Source organism: Podarcis liolepis (genome assembly GCF_965112155.1).
Source record: "Podarcis liolepis genome assembly, chromosome: 4".
Lineage (NCBI taxonomy): Eukaryota > Metazoa > Chordata > Lepidosauria > Squamata > Lacertidae > Podarcis > Podarcis liolepis.
The window spans coordinates 9,480,316-9,498,588 of record NC_139558.1 but is presented as its reverse complement, the minus strand read 5'-3'; the positions used below and the strand labels follow the sequence as shown (position 1 = coordinate 9,498,588).

The following is an 18,273-nucleotide window of genomic DNA, read 5'->3' as shown; positions in this document are numbered from 1 at the left end:
TACAAGCAGTTGCTCTTTAGCCCCAAATTGCAATGATGCAGTTCCTTACCAGCCAATCACCACTCTGATGGCAGGAGGGCAATGGCGATGAGGAGCCACACCACAGGACCTGCCCACACTGAAACAGCTTATGGAAGCTTTTCTTACGTACCTCTAGTTTTCGCTGATATTTTTCACATTCCAGCTGACACTGTGAAAGGTTCTTGGAGGTTTCTTCTTGCATCAGCTGTAGACGTTCGCTTTCAAACAACTTCAGTTTATTCTGATGGAAAAGTTCGGCTACTTTGCTTTCTGTGCTGATCTGCAGTTGTCTGTACCTGAAAACACCCAAGGGAATAAAATGCAAAACAGTCAAGAAGCTCAGCAAAGTCAATTAGACAGCAAACAATTTATATTCTTAATATTATGATGATATGGTTTTGCTGCAAAGAGACCATGGAAAAGTGCACCACTGGGGGGTAAAGTCAAACTGTTGGAGAGTTACAGCGCCTGCTGTGGCTGCAGAGAACAAAATGGGAGAGACATGTTTTACTGCAGCTGGGGCAGATGATGGCATCCAGTTTCACTGGTGCAGATGCGCCATAGTGTTTCTTCTTTCTGCGCTCCTGCCAGTGGTCATTCCTCCTCTGGCCATTGCTGTGTATACATGGCCTGACTGTCTTGTCTCCAGGCACAGGATAGTGACCCCTACCCTTCCCTATAAAAAAGCATTATTCAGAACAGCAGTTTGCATGAACCACTAAAGACAATATTAACACAATTAATTTCACATTAATTCAAAATCCAATTAAAACCATTTAGTTTAATTAATTCAACAAAATGGATTAACATGATCCAGTGATACCAGCTTTTCAAAGTCTGATAGTCATTTGGCAAGCATCTTAGATACTGCATTTAGTAACTACTTCACTTTTCAGTAACTTCTGAAAGCTATGGATGGGCTTGATGAAATGATACCAGTTTCCCAATGTCTGGTTTAAAGTCACTTAAGCAGGAGTTTTAAATCGCAATGTTTAGCCACCTTGTAGTCGATTTCTTTGCTTGGAGAAAAGTTGGATGACCACACTAAAAGCACATTCCACCAAATACGATATTGGGAACGCAATAAGAAGCTTCTTAATCACTTTCCATAGTGCAGGATAGAGATAAGAAATTCCTCCTGTAACCAAAACTCCTGGCACGATTTCATAAACTTTGACTTCAGATCATTGTCTTTTTGTAGTTCAGTTAGTTCTTCCTCTCCTACCTCAATTTCCTCGGCATCTGAAAAGAGATTTGTCACTCAATCTGGAATTACCATTAAAAAACCCTCTGATTGCTCAGCCATATCTTTATGTAGCATATCCAAACTGTCACAAAAAACTTACAGATCATCATACTGTATCCCATCTTTCTCTTCTGGCTCAGACGGACTCTAGCCTGGTCGATTGTAAATAAGCAAGCAACATGCTCAGAGGGGTCCACCTTCAGGGACCCCTGCTACTCCCTTGCCCAGGGGTAGGCAACCTAAGGCCGGATCCGGCAGAATCACCTTCTCAATTTGGCCCACGGATGGTCTGGGAATCAGTGTGTTTTTACAAGAGTAGAATGTGTCCTTTTATTTAAAATGCATCTCTGGGTTATTTGTGGGACATTGGAATTCGTTCATATTTATTTTTCAAAATATAGTCCGGCCCACCACATGGTCTAAGGGACAGTGGACCGGCCCAAGGCTGAAAAAGGTTGCTGACCCCTGCCCTTGTCTCTTAATGCCCCCAAAGTAATCCCATTAGCCCCTGGGGGGAGGTCTGCTGAGTGAGACATCTATTAGAAGGATGCCATAGGTACAGCTAACACAGTTTAAAATACTTGATTTTCCTAAACTTGGGGTTTTCAGTTCAGTCCAAGAAAAAATTAAGCTTTTTGTCTCCCCTCTTTGTGTTCTCTGGAAACTGCAAAAGTTCTGTCTAGAACTGCCAATTCTTAATTAAATATTTTCTAGCATATTTCATGACTGGATTGTTTAAATGCAATAAAATTAATTACATTTAGAAACAGGAACCATCTTCCTAATCTTTCTCTCACACCCCCATAATCCAATGTAAAACCAGATTAAGAGATAAAGAACTCCACCTTTCTACAGTTTAAAACCCCAGGCAAAGATTGCCATCAAAATAAAAAAGGGCTCTTGGTGCTTCAAAAGAGGTGCTCAAAACCTGGGCTTTCAAGTACTGTGCAAAACATCACTTTCACAATTTTTCCTGGGTGGAAGAAAACTGTATGAAATTAATGTGCATAGATTCACATGTATCCATTACACATACTTGCAGTCCAGAATTGCATGTAGAATACACTTACTGGGAAAGCCACAGCCTTTCATAGCTTCTCAGTTATATATCCATCAATAGCACGTCCTTGCTAAATGGGCTTCATTCAGAAATGATAACCTCAAAGTAGGATATATAATAGATATATTTAAAACATGCTTTAGTCATCTGTGCTGATGGAAATACTCTGGAGAGTTAAGGCTAATTGGAAAACATTTTCTAGACAAATAACAAAGTGAAGAAATAATCAGTTTTGAATTGAGAGCTGAGAAGCAGAGCTCACTCCACTGGCTCGGTTGTGATAGGCCAGCGCTATCAGGAACCTTCTGCCTCTGAACTATGCTGGCAAGTCAATATGGGAACAACTGTCTAGAAATTGGTGTCTGAGTTTTGAGTTTTATCTTCCTCTCCTCTCATTGTTCCTTTTCCCTTTTGTGGAACGCCTTCCCTTCAGATGTCAAGGAGATAAGGAACTACATAATTTTTAGAAGACATCCTGTATCAGAAGGTTTTTTATGTTTGATGTTTTATATATGCTGTAAGCCACTCAGGGTGGCTGGGGAAACCCAGCCAGATGGGTGGGATATAAATAATAATTGTTTGTTTGTTTGTTTGAATGTAAGCCTGAGCATAGGGAGTGTCTTGTTTTGATTTCATGTAATCTGCAATGGGGGCCTTTTTTGTCTGGAGAGCGGAGTACAAATGCTCTAAATAAATAAAACAAAAAACTGGGAATCTCTTGCAGCAGAATGTGCAACTTTAATCTAGTTTGAGAAGTGCTGAATCAACTAACTAATGGAATATCCACATAAGTCCATTTTAAGGGCATTAGGTAACCTAAAGTTGACCCCCCCCCAAATCCTGCAATGAACTTTAGCCCAGTAACCTGCTCTTAGATATCAGCTTCTATTGTCCAAATAAGCCATTTGCTTGGCCATACAATCTCATTTAGCATAATAATTGTTTCTCGGTGTAACTGGAGTTTGTATTGTGGCTCCTGCAGCAATATTCCACGTAGGTGAATACAGAAACAAGAGGAAGATTTATACTACTATTTTTTTTGGCAACTGCAGCTACAATTCCCAGTAGATGACAAACCCTTAGTGCATGTTATCTTCTTTTAAGTACTATTTCTGTTGTCCAAAACAGTAAAAGTGATTTAAACTGAAGTTCTTGCCAGATGTTGCATTTGCTTCCCATCTAGTAATTAAACATACATAGCGTTTTGCATTTTGGTTTAGTAAAATCTCTCTTTCCGACAGACTGAGGAGAAGCTTACGGCTCTGTTAAAGCTTCTTGCTGTAAATGCTGTACCATAATCACTGCTTTAATGCCCTCTGCCCCACCACTACCAGGAGCTACTGGGCCAGAAACACGGAAATGCAGCAAAACAACATGCAGAATACAAAAGGAATCAAAATTAGAAATCCATTTATCACCACCAACACAGCATCATTACGCAGAAAAGGAATGCAATTTTAGAATTCCATTACTAGGCAAGGGCTCTTAGCCTGCAGAGAAATGTGCATTGAACACAATGGAAATTAAACTAGATGCGTACAGAACTAAAATCATGAAGTAAATTAAATTAAAATAAAGTAAAATAAAATAAAATAAAATAAAATACATAACAATGAGTAAATTAAATAAAAAATGAAATTATTTATTCCCATTCATTGGTAACTTTGACCAGGGACAGAAAACACGACTAACTAGAAGCCACAGAAACAAACGGGGTTTGGTAATAATAGTAACTTTTACAGCGCTGCTGTTACCTCAAAGACTGAACTATGATCTAATTTACCTCAAACATTTTTTGTCCTCTCTTACCATGTTGTAACACAGAACACTATTAAGCTTTGCTGATTACAATGGAGACTTTGCTCTTCAAGTGAAATAGCTGGGATTTATTTTCTTAACCTGAGCTTGATATGTCCAGTGTTCAGGCTGTTTTGTCACTGTGGTAATATTTTCAACTTTGTGCAAACATTTGTTAACAGAAGAACAGCATGTAATGATCTCCCTGGCTATGGTAAAGGTTTTGAAGCAAGCTCACCAATAGCTTATAAGGTGGAGGAGCATTAGTCTGTCACCGCAAGCACAAAGAAATACTTCATTATCTACATTTGGGATAAATCCTTTCAACGTGACAACAGTCAGAAGATCCATCAAAACAGCAGTCACATTCTGATGACTGCCTCTTAAACTTTTTGAATGCTGAGCAGCTCCGCTAGTAGCTAAATAGTGACCTACGTCATTGCCACTCTCCCAACATGGCAATAAACATTTGCAGTTTATTTTGGCATGTGATAAATACACAGAATTGAAGAAAGACTGTGTAAGTCTCATGCACAAAGAAAAACCACAAACCTAAATCTGTTTCTGAAGAAACTGGTGATATAATAAACAATAAATAATATGCTAAATAGCATTTGTTTTTAATAGTAAGTGGTCTTCTATGATCCTTCCTCTACTGTGCATAGTGCATCACCATACACTGATGGGCTAGGGTATAAATATTATATTATTATTATTATTATTATTATTATTATTATTATTATTATTATTATTATAGAACATGGGAGTTAATGCTCTTATTAGCCAAATATGATCAAATATCAAATCGGTGAAGTGTCTCTCCAGGATACAAATTATGAATTTACACATGGCAAATACTAAATACTACATACAGCATACATACCTATGTATTTCTATATACCACAGATCTAAATACGTTGAAGTAAAAATGTTGAGTGCTTGAAACTATTTCATGAATGCCTTTTCTTTTTATTAAAGGTGTTTCTACCAAGAGATTCCCCTTCACATTGGCGAAAAAGACTGGTTCATCCACATTTGCATGACTAAGTCACACGTTTGAAGGCTTCAGGTGTTCGTGTCGCAATGAAAATAAAACAGAAATATGTTGTTTTGACACTTCACCATGACCATCGCTGCCAGAGAAGTTTGGATTACAACAGAGGTATGAGACTTCTTGGAAACGGGCCATTTTATGTACACCTCCCTGCCTGGCTGGAAATCTGAGTGTCCATCAACATTCTTCCAACGCAGCTCCATCCATGTTCAACAAGCACCTGCTTGCTTTGCAGAATGGAATGATGTTGCAGTGTAATGAAGCTGGGGAAAGCGGGAGAGGTTGTGGCAGATACAGTCTGCAGAGTATAAGACGACACAGGCTACATACATTTCCAAAGTACGCCGCAGCACGCATAGATAGTTTACAGCAAGTTAGTAATGAGATCGGTCTTTCCTTGGACCTACATGCTGAGAGAGGCACCCACGTGGGTTCCTTTGCTGGGGGGGGGGGTAAAATAAATAAATCAGGTGCCAGTCTTTTGATCAGAATGGAAGACCTCTTTTTCCCCACTGTCATCTCATAACAACAACCAAAACCCTAACAAGATTAATCTAAAGTGAACTTGTGAGTGAATAGAAATTATAAGCAATGCCACTTCTTCCAACAATTAAATGAGCTGGAAATACTACTCTTGGCAAGTTAATATTCCTCATGAGGCCCTTTATGTTTCCTTTTACCTCTAGAATTGGTAAGAAGTCTTCTTTTTGCCAAAATCAAGTACCACAATGTGGCTATGTCCGTCATAAAACATCTCATCTGTAATATCATCTGTGGTCGTTGGCTGCAAAATGAACCACTGAATGAATGCAGTATTTTTATTTTTTTGCCTAAGCTGAAGATGCTGAGTATGCCCAACAAATGGGCTGATAGGAATCCCAAGCATGCATTTAAAGAAATCCAATTCAACTCTCTCGTCATGATTTTTAAAAAAGGAATGCGATGTGATTTAAGCTGAACCAAATATTGCTTCTTTAAACACATTCACTGTTCTAGCACCCAACAAATGTCAATATCTGCTGTTGTGAATAAGCTCCCAACTGATTACCCCAATGCAAATGTGAACCTTAAAAAGATTCCCCATTACTGCCACACAGTATATCTACTACAACAGGTCTATTTGTAGGGAACGACATAAGTGAAATATCAATGTAGACTTCTAAATGAAAACAACGACCACCAAATACTCATGTTACGAAAGTATTTTTCATTATGGACCAATATAGTTTGATCATAGATTATTTAACTAACTATGTATTAGGTAAAGGTAAAAGTACCCCTGACCGTTAGGTCCAGTCGTGGCTGGCTCTGGGGTTGCGGCGCTCATCTCGCTTTACTGGCTGAGGGAGCCAAAGTACAGCTTCCGGGTCATGTGGCCAGCATGACTAAGCCGCTTCTGGCGAACCAGAGCAGCACACGGAAACACCCTTTTTCTTCCTGCCAGAGCGGTACCTATTTATCTACTTGCACTTTGACGTGTTTTCGAATTGCTAGGTGGGCAGGAGCTGGGACCAAACAATGGGAGCTCACCCCGTCGCGGGGATTCGAACTGCCGACCTTCTGATTGGCAAGCCCTAGGCTCTGTGGTTTAGACCACAGCACCACCCGCATCCCTTTTAGTTATGTACAGTGGTGCCCCGCAAGACGAAATTAATTCGTTCCGCAATTTTTGCCGTCTAGCGAATTTTTCGTCTTGCGAAGCACGGTTTAAACGGTTTAACAAAGTCGCAAGACGTTTTCGTCTTGCGAAGCAAGCCCATAGGGGAATTCGTCTTGCGAGGCAAATCGCGAACGAAAAAACCTTTCGTCTAGCGAGTTTTTTGTCTTGCGAGGCATTCGTCTTGCGGGGCACCACTGTATTAAGCTACACATAAAACAATCCTACTAATTTTAGCAAAGTCACATTTTCCCCTATTGTTTCCAATAAAAGGGCTAGAAGCCATGGATAAATAAATTTCAAAACTAACACATCATGTTAAAATTAGAATGCTATACATGCAAGAGGCTTATGGGGGGCAGAATTCTAACCAGAGCAACGCCTTTCAGGTCTCCATGTTGATACAAGGTCAATTAACTCACAGGGCAAGGCTGTTCCTGACACTTTGTCCAACTATGTTTGAAAATTGCTTCCTCTTTATTGTGAGATTTTAGGTATTTGTAATCTCTAATCTTTAGTGTGGGCATCTCTATTTGCCAGGCTTGTGGTCTTATCTAAAGCTTTAAATTTCAGATATATTTTTTTAAAAAAATTCTGCATGCTAACTATTCTAGTGTCATTTGCTTTTTCTATATTTAATTCAACCAAGAGCCTCTATATGAAATATTCCCCCTTGCATTCCCTGATGCCTCAGACGTTCAGCTTGCCAAAGAATTGAAGTCTAGTGCTCAAAAAAGAATAAGCAGATCTCCACTGCATATTTTTGGCTGAATGCGCTCTTGAAAGATAAACCTAGAAAGATTAAATTAGAGATTTCAGTTCCTAGTTAGACACACTGTGACCTTTCCTTTCCGCCACACAATCTGTTATTGTGGTGATACATTTCTGTCATTCCTACCCCCCCTTCCCTGATGGCTGGGTAAGGAATCCCTGGACTGTGTGTACTATCCTGGATTCTTCCACCCAAGAGGCAGTTGTATTTGTTTTCCTCCAGCTTCTTTCCTTCAACTCCCACATTATATGACCCACATGAAATTCAGAGAACCCACAAGAGGGGATGGATGCAGTGTATGTGTGTGTGGGGGGGGGGGGTGTGAATCTGTGTTTCAAGGTAGCCAGAAGCTAGGAAATGAAGCAAGATACAGCATTTGTAATTCAGGAAAAGAAAGAAAGAAAGAAAGAAAGAAAGAAAGAAAGAAAGAAAGAGAAAAGGGTTGCTTGAATCAGCTTTTGCAGCAAGTAAAACCTACTATTGTGTAGAACTGTTTCTTTTGCTGGGGAAAGTGAAATACAAAATCTTAATTCAAAGTATATGCAAAATTTTGAAGAAAAATAAGGATAACGTGCAATGAATGCAGGGTATTATTGAGATGATTTTAAAAGTCTTTTAGCAAAGCACCACTCACATACTGTTTTTGCATACTGAAAACACGCACACACACGCACACACACACACACACACACTTTCTCTCAAATTCTGCGGGTCTCCAATATTACCAAACCTAAAGAGAAAACCCCACGAAAACTTGATGCCAACAGACATCAAATCACTCTTTCCTAGTTGATACCTGAGGGCATCCAATTCAATTGCTGCCTACACTCTCTGACACCACCACAGTACGATGTTGGTATCTGATACATGCTTAACACCTGCCCTACCAAAGCTGACCCTAAATGAACCTGCTATGTGATCCCAGGTCTCAGTTGCTTCATGCACCAAACTGGCACTTTACTGCAATCTTTTTCTGTTGAGCGTGTTCCTGTCCTAAATTAATATGTACCTTTATTCATACTTGTTGTTCTCCTGGACTTAATGAAGGAGGGGGGGTTTAACCAAGATCTGGCTATTTCTTTGATTGAGCTCAGACACTGGAAAGCGCTCATCTTTCACTTGGTGCATCTCTCTTCCCTAAAGTATTGAGAGTCAGAGTCACTTCACAGGGATGCCCACAAACAGTTGTTGGATTTGAATGGTTCTTCCTACTCAAAAATGGGACACAGTGCGCAAATCATGCTCTTTTGTATACATACATGAAGATATACACACATACAGATATCCACACAAAGCGTTACTTTAGGTGTGTGCTGGCTGGGCGAACACTGACTGCTCCTCCATATAAGGACCAACACCACCCATTAACTATATATACCAGGCCAAAATTATTATTGTTTCTATGCAAAGATCCAGCCATTGCTTATCGGATGGCTCTTTAATTTTTGACTGATTATGGGATTGTGAGCACGATGAGACTAGATACAAGCTAGATAATTCAGAGACACATGCACTGTATTTGCCATTGGAGAGGATGGCTGTTTCCACCTGCTTAGCCCTGAGAGCCTCCATAAGGGAGCCGCTTGCAGAAGAACTGTGTAGACTTTCTAACCTTTTGAGGCATAAACGACAGGAGGGGAGGATGCTTGTCAGACACTAATGTCATCAGGTATGGGGCTGCTTTTGAACAGGAAGTTATTTGATATTTTATTTGACCCATTGGTGGGCTTCATATTCCCTTAAATTTTTATCTCTGTTAATTTGTGTGTGTTAATGTTGTACTAAGGGCATTATGTACTGTTACTGTACTACAGTAGTGATACTGTTTTCTATGTGAAGTGCTTTGCGCAAAGATGAATTTCTGGGAATATGTGGTATATAAATAAATTGACTCTGTCTAGTTAGAAGCCTGTTAAACTCATTGAATTGAGTTATTAGTATACAAAACCAACATTCATTGGCAAATCTGAAATAAAAACTAATAGGTGCTCAAAAATACTGATGGCATCCAGATGCTAGAACAAATTGCCGATAAAAATCACAACATCTGGACCATCATTGAATCGGCAATGATCAATTAAGCAATGCAGAACGCTCAAATCCTGCACAGAACACATAGTACATTTTAGTTTAATAAGTGCAAAGTTGTAGTTAAATCCAGTGAGACCTAGGCACATTTATGTTATAAAATCAGTTCTGTTTAATCCTCATCCAGATTTTTATATCTAACAGCATCCTTTTAAACTGGGTGCGGATTGAAAGGATAAAGCCTAGTTTCCAAAGGAGGTTCTGCATTGCTTCAAAAAGCCAGGGCAGAAAATACATTTGGGCAAGTTCTCTCTCTTCCTTCTCTGTCGGTCAAGATTATTTCCAGTTCTTTCTTTGGAACAACAACCTCTCTGCATCTTCTTCCATTTCCTCTAAAGCTTCCATCTTATTGCAAAGCACAATAGAACTAGTCTGCTTTTATAGTTAAGGACTGCAACTGTATGATTGGCTTCACCATTAAAACGGCACATATCCCTACAGGAACAGATACAAAAATAAAGTATATAGAGATCTGACATTAACTCCCAAGAGATGACTGTAACAAATACAGGGTGTGTGTTGCGGCACAAGGGAGCCAAAATTAAGCCATCTCCCGTGTCCCTTCAAAGAACCATCATATAAAAAGGCAGAGCAGGCAGCGGGGAAGGGAGAGAATTATTATTTTTTAAAGCCAATACAATCTTTACTGTCCCTTACTACAGGTTCCCTTTGTTGAAGGAGATTCTTGAGAGTCCCATGGACTGCAAGAAGATCAAACCTCTCCATTCTGAAGGAAATCAGCCCTGAGTGCTCACTGGAAGGACAGATCATGAAGCTGAGACTCCAATACTTTGGCCACCTCATGAGAAGAGAAGACTCCCTGGAAAAGACCCTGATGTTGGGAAAGATGGAGGGCACAAGGAGAAGGGGACGACAGAGGACGAGATGGTGGGACAGTGTTCTCGAAGCTACCAGCATGAGTCTGACCAAACTGCGGGAGGCAGTAGAAGACAGGAGTGCCTGGTCTTGCTCTGGTCCATTGGGTCACGAAGAGTTGGACACAACTAAACAACTAAACAACAACAATGACATTACCACCGCTGGAGAAGAGAAGTGAGGTGCATTCAACATAGGAAGGACTGCAGCTCAGTGAAAGAACCTGCTTTATAGGCCAGTGGCAATACTTGATTCAACAGTACCTCAGGCTGTTTATGTACCTGAACAGGTAGAAGCCTACTTTCCTGGTCAAATGTACCACTTACCAGCACAACTATCACCTTATACATGAAATAAATAAATAATCTGTACTGAGCTTCAGTTTACTGGCTTTCTTTCAATAGATCGCAGGTTCTAAACAGCAGTTCAACGCTTCCCCAACCTCTCAATTTTGCATCCCAAAACTTTTTAGTATTTTCACCAGATTCTAATGGACAGGATCGAGAAGCCTCCTTTGCCTTCTGACGAAATCTGCGCAGTCTCAGAATGAAAGTTTGTATTGGTCCTGAAACTTACGTTGCAGTAAACCTGGGGCATTTGTGAGCTTAAAGACTGCAAAACTGTCAAAATTAATCTGGGTAGAAGTCATCTAGTATAGAGATGAATTCACACATGTGCTTATATACAAATTACAACATCGTGCATGATGAGTAAGATGAGCTTTCATGTGTCACCAGTGAAGGTTTGGAAGGATAGTGGTTAAAATGGCACAAAGCAGTTGTCATTTAGCAGCTCAGGGAAAGCATATCCAGAGAAGATAAATTACCAAAAGGATTATGAACACAGGGGATGCCATCAGGCTTAGGAACATTTGAAAGAAAATGTTTGCTGGTAACGCCATGACGGAAAGTTGAGCTCCACTACGTTGTAAGTCCTGGGTTAAACAATAAAAAGTACAACTTGGCAACGTTCCCAATGGAAAAACCTGTTGAACAACAACAAAAACTTCAGTTGAAAGAAAATGCCCTATATTGATTAATATGCTTACACAAGCAGATATTTCTATAGGCTCCAATTCTAAGCAAACCGAGATGCTTATAATAGCTCTAATCCATGGGACACTGAGAAGTAAATGTGCGTAGAATCAAGGTGCTAGCTGGAAAAAAAATTGAATGTAGACACATAAACAAATCTATCACCAGCATTACAGACCACCATGGAGATATTAAAACTTGTAAAGTGTCTCACAACTACGTCAGTCCCATAGTAGCAACTCTTCTAAACATTTTCCCATACAGTATTCCATTTTTCATTCCATTTACCAATTATCTGTAAGCATGTGCAAGGAGTTATCTAGCATAAATGAGAGAGGGCAACCGATAATACTGTTTCATTTATTTTCTGAGTCAACAAGTGCCCAGTTGTGACAGATCAGAGAACAGAATCACCACCACCTCAAGTCTTGTTCAGAAAACAACAAATGCACAATTCTTTTAAATATTCTCATAATCACTCTATATAACCTGGAGACATCAACACCAACAAACACTGGTTATTGCTGCAACTGACTATAAATTTTTAAGTTTCTACAGCAGGGTGCAACATCCCAGTCCCACTGCCAAGATTTAAAACGTTTTTGGAGTTAAACTAAAACATGTATAAGATGAGTCATTGTGGCAGCAGAATATGTACTGTAGGAAATAAAAGCTCATTTACAAGTGGGAGAAACATACTCACACTTCATTGGCAGTAATTTATGGAACTTCCGCTCCAGTAAACATAATATTTAAAATTCTGGAAAATGTGTCTGTTTTCACTGCTGTTTTTATTCACAGATCTAGGATGACATTACAAAACAGTCCTTATGGTTGTAGCATTTCTTTAAATTGTTTTTAAAATTATCAAATGGCATCCAGCAGTTTTATGAACTGCCATGCTTTGCTTAAGATCAGAGTAAAGAGGGGAGCAAATTTTCCCAAGGAAGAATAAACTGAACAGGTTATACAAACACACGCACCATTACTTTAGTTAATTGGCCCAGAGTTTGTTTTTTCCAAATAGAATTCCAGCTTTTAATTCTTTGTAGGCTCTACAATTCACTTCCGGGGCTCCCATTTAGCTCTACAGGACAAAATAAACGGGCTGCAATTGGGAAAGCTCTGGAGGAGAGACAATAACCCACTTCAGCAAGCACAGATTTAACCCTAATTCCAATGTTGTCCCCCAACTTGAGTACACATCTTTACTTGGTTTGTTATAGGCGCATTGCTGCCACTCACTGTCACACAAAAAGCCAGTGCGGTGTGTGGTGGCAAAAACGGGCAGGGAGGGGAGAGGAAAGAAAACAGAGAAATAATGTGTGCCATCCTAAATTCCTTGAAGGAAGATCAAGATTAAAATGTAGTTTAAAAACACACACACAAAAAACACACACACACGGTAAAGTGCTGTTATTGGAGATGCCTCTATGTTCTTGATACCAGGATTGTGGAGGAGCCAACTCCATTCATAAAAAAACCCATGTCCCTGCAATATACAGGAATTCACTCTGACCCTTTGTCTGTTCCACTTATCATAATGATGGACATGTTACTAGGGTAATATAAACACACAGCTAAAAGAGTAACATAAACATAGTTATGAGAACAGACAAGAGTTAATCATGCTGCTATTATATACCATCAGAAGTTTCAAGCCACAATTTGTTTTAAATAGCATTTCATCTCTATGAAAAGTAAGTTAAATCACCACTAGGATGCATTGTCCTAATCAAAGGATTAAATCAAGAAGGGCATAGAATACTGAAGAAGTCCAGTAGCAGCACAGATAAAAAATACACTAAAAGGTAGCCCAGCAAATAAAGCAATATAATCAGAAGATTAACCTGCAGTGTATATAATAGGGAATACTACATAAGAATATGTAGAAATTGAGTGGTATCCAGCTAAATGGTTCCACTAGCACAAGGACTTTTAGTTGTATAATGGAATTTCTCTATCTTGTCTTCTTCTCATGTGCACCCCATAAATCTACTCCAGAAGGCTAGAAAACCTCCATAGCAGATTTAGAGGGTGCATGGGGACATTCCATTGTGTAGCTAAAAGTCCTTGTGCTAGCAGAACTGTTTAGCTATATATGTTCAAAAATATATATGCTCACAACTTGAGGTTAACTTTTAAAATTTTAAGTGCTCCAGTTAGTTTTACCATGAGGGTAGTATATAACTGTCCTGTATCTTTTACTGATTTATTATCTGAATCAATCAATAATAAAATAAAGAAACCACCAAGACTAACTGTTTTTAACCAGCAAGTCACACACATTTCTGTGGCTGGGCAGGGCATATTTCATTCATCTATGCCTCCTTAGGCTCAGAAGTAAACAGTCTTATCTTCAAACATATTATTATTTTTTTGGCAAAAGTTGAAGAAACAGGCACATTAGCGAGAAACATAGCTTGATGCTATTTTAAACACCATAACCGCCTTCCATTTTAGTCATTTTAAAATCATGGGATACTCACAGGTCCTGCAACATCACAAGACGTACAACCTGGTATCTACTGAAATCGTCTTGTTTCCACTCTGGTTAAGCAGGGAGCCATCCTAACTTTTTCTGAAGTCGTAAATTGTTAAGTTTTGAAATGTCCATCTGTCCATGTCAAAATATGTATTTTAAAATGAAGATAAAACACTTCAAGTCCAACTGTGTCTTTTGCCATTAGAAGAACAATCCATCATAGTTTATCCTAGATCAGAACACATTTTTCCTTAAAACATAAAAACGAAAAGCTCACTAATTAAGGATCTCTCTGTATGTAGTATGCAATGCTAGTACTATTCAGGAGTAGACCCACTGAAGTTAATGGAAATGGCTAACTTAGGTTCATTTAATTTCAATTGCTCTACTCTCGAGTAGGCCTTAGCTGGATACAGACAAATAACTCTGCCCTCCCTTTTTGCACCTCCGTTAAGATGGCTAATCTGTTTCAAGATTGCTGAGCCTGCCTCTTCAGAAGTATGCCTCAGATTTAGAAGGTACAGTGGTACCTCGGGTTAAGTACTTAATTCATTCCGGAGGTCTGTACTTAACCTGAAACTGTTCTTAACCTGAAGCACCCCACTTTAGCTAATCGGGTCTCTTGCTGCCGCTGCACGATTTGTGTTCTCATCCTGGAGCAAAGTTCTTAACCTGAAGCACTATTTCTGGGTTAGTGGAGTCTGTAACCTGAAGCGCATGTAACCCGAGGTACCACTGTACTGGTTTTAACAATGTGCTTGGTGTTGGTGCCCAATTGATTAGCCACCAAAGATAATATTGGCGAGTCTCCAACTTCTAAGTTAATGTACATTATATGAGGGGCATCTTTCCTGTGCAAAACATTCTGCAAAGGAGACCATTCTGCAGGTGCCATAGAAATCAGATATCACCAAGAGAGAGCCCTCTCAATACAGACACCCCAATCATGGAACTCTCTCTCTAGAGCTGCTTATCTGGTGCCTAGAATGAAAAGTTTTAAGTGTCAGCCATTTGCGCACACATTTAGTTGATTTTAGCCATTTGATGCCATGTTCCCTTCATTGTTTTATTATCTTTTTCTCTAAGCCACTGACTGATTTGAAATTACAGGAGGGGAGGGGTGAGTTAAATAAATATAATAAATAAATGCTTCCTTTTGTTTTTTACAGGTCAAGTTTTTGCCCCACTGCTTTTTAATAAGGCTTTGTTTTTCTTTTTAAAATAGCAGTTGGTGAAGCTTGCCTTGGATTAAAGCCAAAGGCCAAAAGCTCAACCCTCTGGATTCTAAGCTCAGTCTTTAGAGAGGAAGCGTTAAACACCATTCTTTTAAAGAAGAGAGATGCAAAGACTTTATGCCAAATCCTGGTACTGTTGCATTTTGGGTTCTTTGTCCATCTGTATGCAAATGTGTTGCCAAAGTGGTAGCTACTCTGAGTCAGAAGACTATGTGAAAGCAAGTCATCTTACACCTCTTAAGCAATAAAAAAACCCAAAACCACAGCAGTGCCAGGGAGTTCCGACTGCAGAAAACACATCCTTGAATTTGTGACAGTGTGACTTCCAAGTCTCCTAAGATACACTCTTATAGGCACAATACTATAAGATATTTTCTCAAGTCAGTTTTCCTTACTGTCAAGGGCAAAAAACCCCACAAAGGGAGGCAGGGACAGCTTTATTTGTGGAGATATTTTCCATAAATGTTGCCCAAAGAAATTGTGAAAGCAAAACCAAAGCAAAGCAAAGCGACAGGTTCCAGCTACAGACACTAGACATTATGGAACACTGAGGTGAAGCAAGGTCAGAGGTTGATGCTCCTTCTGCAGAAAATTTCTATGCTGCATTCATGTCCCATTAATAATAGTTGAAAGGGTCTCTTTTTGTTAAAAAGTCAAATGCCACTTTATCGTAGAATGAAGGCAGGATAGCAGGCAGGTATCACTATTTTCAGACTGCATGGATTTTTCTTTAACTTTTAGATTCAGGATCAGACTGTTTCACAAATAAATGGAGGCTTATGGAGACAGTTAAAGAGTACATCTCCTGCAATAGTGAGTACACAGGCTGAGACCCTACCTGCCTGTGGACTGTCTTGCCAGAGTGGTGCATGCTCTGGTTATCTCCCGCTTGGACTACTGCAATGTGCTCTGTGCGGGGCTACCTTTGAAGGTGACCCAGAAACTACAACTAATCCAGAACGTGGCAGCTAGACTGGTAACTGGGAGAGGCTGCCGAGACCATATAACACCGGTCTTGAAAGACCTACATTGGCTCCCAGTACGTTTCCGAGCCCAATGCAAAGTGTTGGTGCTGACCTTTAAAGCCCTAAACGGCCTCAGTCCAGTATATCTGAAGGAGCGTCTCCACCCCCATCATTCTGCCTGGACACTAAGGTCCAACTCTGAGGGCCTTCTGGGGCTTCCCTCACTGCGAGAAGCGGAGTTACAGGGAACCAGGCAGAGGACCTTCTCAGTAGTGGCGCCCACCCTGTGGAACGCCCTCCCTGTGGAACACCCTCCCATCAGATGGCAAGGAAATAAACAACTATCTGACTTTTAGAAGACTTCTGAAGGCAGCCTTGTTTGGTGAAGTTTTTAATGTCTGATGTTTTATTGTATTTTTAATATTTTGTTGGAAGCTGTGGTTCCCCAGAGTGGCTGCAGAAACCCAGCCAGATGGGCGGGTTATAAATATATTATTATTATTATTGATCTCTTATTTAATTTATTATGTGGTTTTAATTTTATATATATATATTAAACAGCTCTGATAATTTTAATGGAATTGTGGTATACTGGTATTTTAAATAAATAAATAAATGTTAACTAGTCCAGTGATAGTCCATAAGGCATACTATCCAAACAGCATTATAACAATTATAGATGCTTAGGAAGTTGAGGTAGTTTTAATCTCTTTTAGCATGTTAACTTTTGCCTGTTTTAAAGTACTGTTGTAAATTTTTCTTAATTTTCTTCTTTTATTTTTGAAGGGTTTCCCCCCCCCAATCAAGTGGTGTATAAATTTTATGAAATAAATAAAGATAAAAATTAAACAGCATGCATGTGATGCATTTGTAATCTATAAAGTATATGTAAAGCATAGCTACAGTTGAACACACATTGTGGAGCTTGATAGCTCATGAAATGAGCTAAGATTGAAACATGTTTAGTGCAAGCAGGGCAGCACTTCCAGTTGCACAAAGGAGGAAGGGTCCAGAGGAGGGCAACCAAAATGGTCAAAGGCCTGGAAACGATGCCTTATGAGGAACGGCTAAGGGAGCTGGGCATGTTTAGCCTGGAGAAGAGGAGGTTAAGGGGCGATATGATAGCCATGTTCAAATATATAAAAGGATGTCACATAGAGGAGGGAGAAAGGTTGTTTTCTGCTGCTCCAGAGAAGCAGACACGGAGCAATGGATCCAAACTACAAGAAAGAAGATTCCACCTAAACATTAGGAAGAACTTCCTGACAGTAAGAGCTGTTCGACAGTGGAATTTGCTGCCCAGGAGTGTGGTGGAGTCTCCTTCTTTGGAGGTCTTTAAGCAGAGGCTTGACAACTATATGTCAGGAGCGCTCTGATGGTGTTTCCTGCTTGGCAGGGGGTTGGACTCGATGGCCCTTGTGGTCTCTTCCAATTCTATGATTCTATGATTCACCCATCCATCTGCAGCCCTCTGTGCCATACCTTGCTCAAGAGTCTCCCAACCCCAGGATTGTCTTTTTGGGGTGGTTCTGGGGTAGTATGTTTCCTATTACAGTAATGATTTGCTGGCTAAGAATTTATTTTTCCTAATTAGTGTTTGCCTTACATTGCCTTACACCTTACATCAACAGAGATTTTCCTTTTCTGGAACTTGTGATTCACCATAAGCAATAGTTTTTGCAAAGCACAGAGAACACAGCTTTTCAGGCTGATGTACGCGATCAATTGCTTCAGAAAAAGACAAGATTCCATAACTAAAAAGAGCAGATTTTAAAATCTATGTTTGAGTTTTAAAATATGCAGAGTTACTGTTCAATTATGGTGCTAATTTTGTTTCAGTTTAATAAACAGGTATTGGACTAAGAAACTGATTTATTAGTCACCAGAATAAAGTTATAATAATTGCAGTGACTAGAAAATTGGGTGTTAGTTACACTCTTCATCACACGGTTTGCCAGAGGCATTTCTTAACTGCCAGTCAGG

The 18,273-nt window shown here is 39.7% G+C and overlaps 1 protein-coding gene across 1 annotated transcript in view; it reads right to left on the bottom strand.

The window, feature by feature from the left end:
• PIBF1 (progesterone immunomodulatory binding factor 1) overlaps positions 1-18,273 on the bottom strand; it is an 83,255-nt gene that overhangs the window by 38,726 nt on the left and 26,256 nt on the right. The window contains exon 11 of the mRNA XM_083501189.1: positions 152-317. Within this exon, the coding sequence (XP_083357315.1) occupies positions 152-317 (166 nt within the window). The remainder of the gene's footprint in view (positions 1-151; positions 318-18,273) is intronic.